Source organism: Rhagoletis pomonella, unplaced genomic scaffold (genome assembly GCF_013731165.1).
Source record: "Rhagoletis pomonella isolate Grant_MI unplaced genomic scaffold, Rhpom_1.0 Rhpom_scaffold_00004, whole genome shotgun sequence".
Lineage (NCBI taxonomy): Eukaryota > Metazoa > Arthropoda > Insecta > Diptera > Tephritidae > Rhagoletis > Rhagoletis pomonella.
Window position 1 is genome coordinate 33,930,876 of NW_023458558.1, and position 3,120 is coordinate 33,933,995.

At 34.9% G+C, this 3,120-nt stretch overlaps 1 protein-coding gene across 1 annotated transcript in view; it reads right to left on the reverse strand.

Annotated features, from left to right (window-relative positions):
- Positions 1 to 2,904, reverse strand: part of LOC118738201 (caspase-1-like) — a 4,329-nt gene extending 1,425 nt beyond the window's left edge. The window contains exons 1-2 of the mRNA XM_036469125.1: positions 2,456 to 2,904; positions 4 to 157 (exon numbers count right to left, since the gene is read on the reverse strand). Of these exons, the coding sequence (XP_036325018.1) occupies positions 4 to 157; positions 2,456 to 2,804 (503 nt within the window). The 5' untranslated portion in view covers positions 2,805 to 2,904. The remainder of the gene's footprint in view (positions 1 to 3; positions 158 to 2,455) is intronic.
- Between the last annotated feature and the right edge of the window lie 216 nt (positions 2,905 to 3,120).

Sequence of the window (3,120 nt, forward strand, 5' to 3'; positions counted from 1 at the left end):
GGCTTGTTGATCAAACTCCTACAATTTTCGCCTAAGAATGGTTGCCATAGGCGTTCAACCGGGTAGCTCATATCGCTGGCAAATACTCTGCCTTCGGCGCCATGTGACATAACGACTAGCACAAAGCAATCGTTGTTAGAATGATCCTCTTTGGCGACTGAAAATAAAAGAAATAGGGGATCGCTTTTAATAAGTGGAATTCGGAGAATAAACATTGGAGTTTTAAAAGACTTCAAACTGTGTTTGAAATGTGAATTGGTTGCCAGATTAAGCCTTAAAATTCCCTAATGGTAAGTATTTACATATGTATGTATTTAGCTCTTCACTTCTATGAATACCTTGCCGTAGGCTAATTTTATCCCTCACTACATACATACATACATATATCGTCACATTTTATCTCCAATGTAGTAAGGCTTGCAAGAATAGGACTCCTTAAGTGTCGTAAAAACTAACGGATCCTAGCATCCCGCTAGTTGCTGGGCTGTGTAAATATTTGTTTAAGACTTACATATAATCTATGTAAATAGCGCCAAAACTAACTTCGTATAGGTCGCTAACGCAACCAAAACTAGTGTTCACTAGAAGGAGTAGGGTGGGCGGCATGGCTCACCATACACTTAAGTACTTATTCCGAAACGAAGTACTTTTTAGGTGTAATCCTAGATGGTAAAGTTTATGGGAGTTTTCTTTTGATTATTGATGCTTTCTAAACGGTAGGAGTGTGATGTATTTTGGAACGAATTTCCGTTGCTTCTTGTAAAATTGGGTTTCGAGACAAATCGGTTTCGGCGTTGTGCCATCTTCAGTGTCATTGGTCGTTCTCTCGAAAATCATTGCGCCAACTGGTCAAAGGTATTTGGTTTTATTTAAGATTGGCCCGTAAAGAATTTAATAACGATAGAAAGAAATGCAGCCATCGAAAGCGCAGAAAACAAAACAAAAATTATCACCGTCTTCAAAAGAGTCACTACTCAAAATTTGGCATTTTTAAGATTATGCGCCAAAGATGTACGCTGAGCTTTTCTTTACCTTTCAGCAAAAGCTGGAGCAAATTTTTGTTATAATCTGTTAAAACAACCAGGGTAAAGTCGCCCTTGCACATATGATTAGCATGTGCTACGAAATAGTTTTTCGCATTTTCTGACGAACGTATTATTTTGAGTTGTGACTCTTTCGAAGACGGTGTGCGATATTTTCTACTTAATGTACGTTCAACAGCAAGTAGCGGCGAAGACTTTTTTAAAGATACTTTTATCAAAGTTGATAAATCTGAATTTTGATGGGTTTTATTACACCAATACTTCTGTGTGCAACATGAAATTCGTGGTTACTGCAATGAATATGCTCTGAATTTCCTAATTCTAACCACACTGACAATTGGGTATTGTTATCGGAAGTCTCCTGAAGACAACCAGAGTTTTCCGATCGAAAAATTTTAGTTTTCAAGATTTCCATATCACTTCTACGAAAATTTGTTTTTCCCCATATTAAGTGCGTGGAAAACTTTGAGCACTTTGAGCGACCTCTAAATATTTTTTGATTTCAAAATAAAAAAATAAGGGTATATTTTTTCGATATGGAACAATCCTAGGGGGTGAGAGCATTAAAACTCCGGGTTTTCTTATTTTGCACCACCATAATGTACATACACTTACTTTCGTATACGTATGTTAATTGTGCATATCGTCACCTTAATATAGGAAGGTCATATCTAAAATGTTTGGTTCTTTTCGCGTAGCTACAAAAATTTATAAAAAGTAACATCCAAACTCATAAATAATAAAGAAGACTTTAAATGCTTTATGAATCGAAAAATTTTATAAAATTATAAAAAAGTAAATTTATAACGATTTTTAAAACTACTCTATTTTTTAGGAATAAGGCCATAAATATAAATTGCAATTTTCTTTAAAGCAATGGTATTTAATGAACACTGCAACTAATTTATTGATCTATTTAGTAGTTGATTTAAATTTATTTAGGTCCTCAGTAAATAATCTGCCGACTTTTGTACAACACTGAATTTCGAAAGAAAATGAATTACGGCCTTTCTATATTAAGGTAACGATATGTACATACTTAAATATATACATATGTATACCGATAGTGATTCCCACAGGCGATAACGATAGGGCATATTTTTCTGAGTATCTGGTCATATACATACATACATATTAGTATATTTCTATAGTAATTTGTATCTGGTATGCCTGTGAGTAATATAAATACATATGTATGTATGTTGTTTATAACTAAAGGCAAGAAAAATATTGCTTTGCCCATATTTAGCATACAAGTTAGTAATATGTAGAAAACAGTTTTGTATGGGTAATTCAGATATAATTGCATGCTTTTAGAAATTGAAAAGTCTGCGCAGTGAGGATTTTATGGATAAAAATACAAATGGACAGTATCCGTCAAATTTAACAAACAAAGTAAAGCTCATACTTACTCGCCTTCAGCTGCCCGTCCACCTTTTCGAATGTCAGATCATTAAAGACTCGCACGTCGAAGCCATATGACCATAGAACATCTGCTATCGTATCGCGATCCTTCTCCGTACCCATTCGATCCTTCTGACCCTTGACGTATTTGTGATTGAGTATAACAGCGATACCCACATATGGATTATTGTTAGAGTAGAACTCCTCGTCGGTGGAGCGTGAAACAACTAACTGATTTGCTGGTGGTGCAATTATGTCATGGGACTGTTGCCCAACGTATTTTGCAGCGTCTGCTTTGTCATGTTTGTCTTTAGATTTTGACTTCTTGAAAATATCAAAATCAGTTTCATCCGACATGCTGTCGTTGTTGTTGCTTTTGTGGTTACTTTTGTACGGATTACAGTTGCCTATTTTGAAATTGTCTATCAAATTCTACGTATGTTCTATAAAATAAATTCTAATCACTAACGGCCACCACCGAATGGATACGCAAACTGAAGTTGTGAAATCAGAACGAGCTAATCAATGAATGAATGAGTGAATATTAGTTGGTATTATTGTTATCTTATCTGGAGAACTGTTATCAGCGGGGCATTGAAAATAAGAGCTTTCATTTGAAAATGTTAGCTATTTCTCTTAATATAAGTGAAAGAGTTACTTCAATTTTTAACTG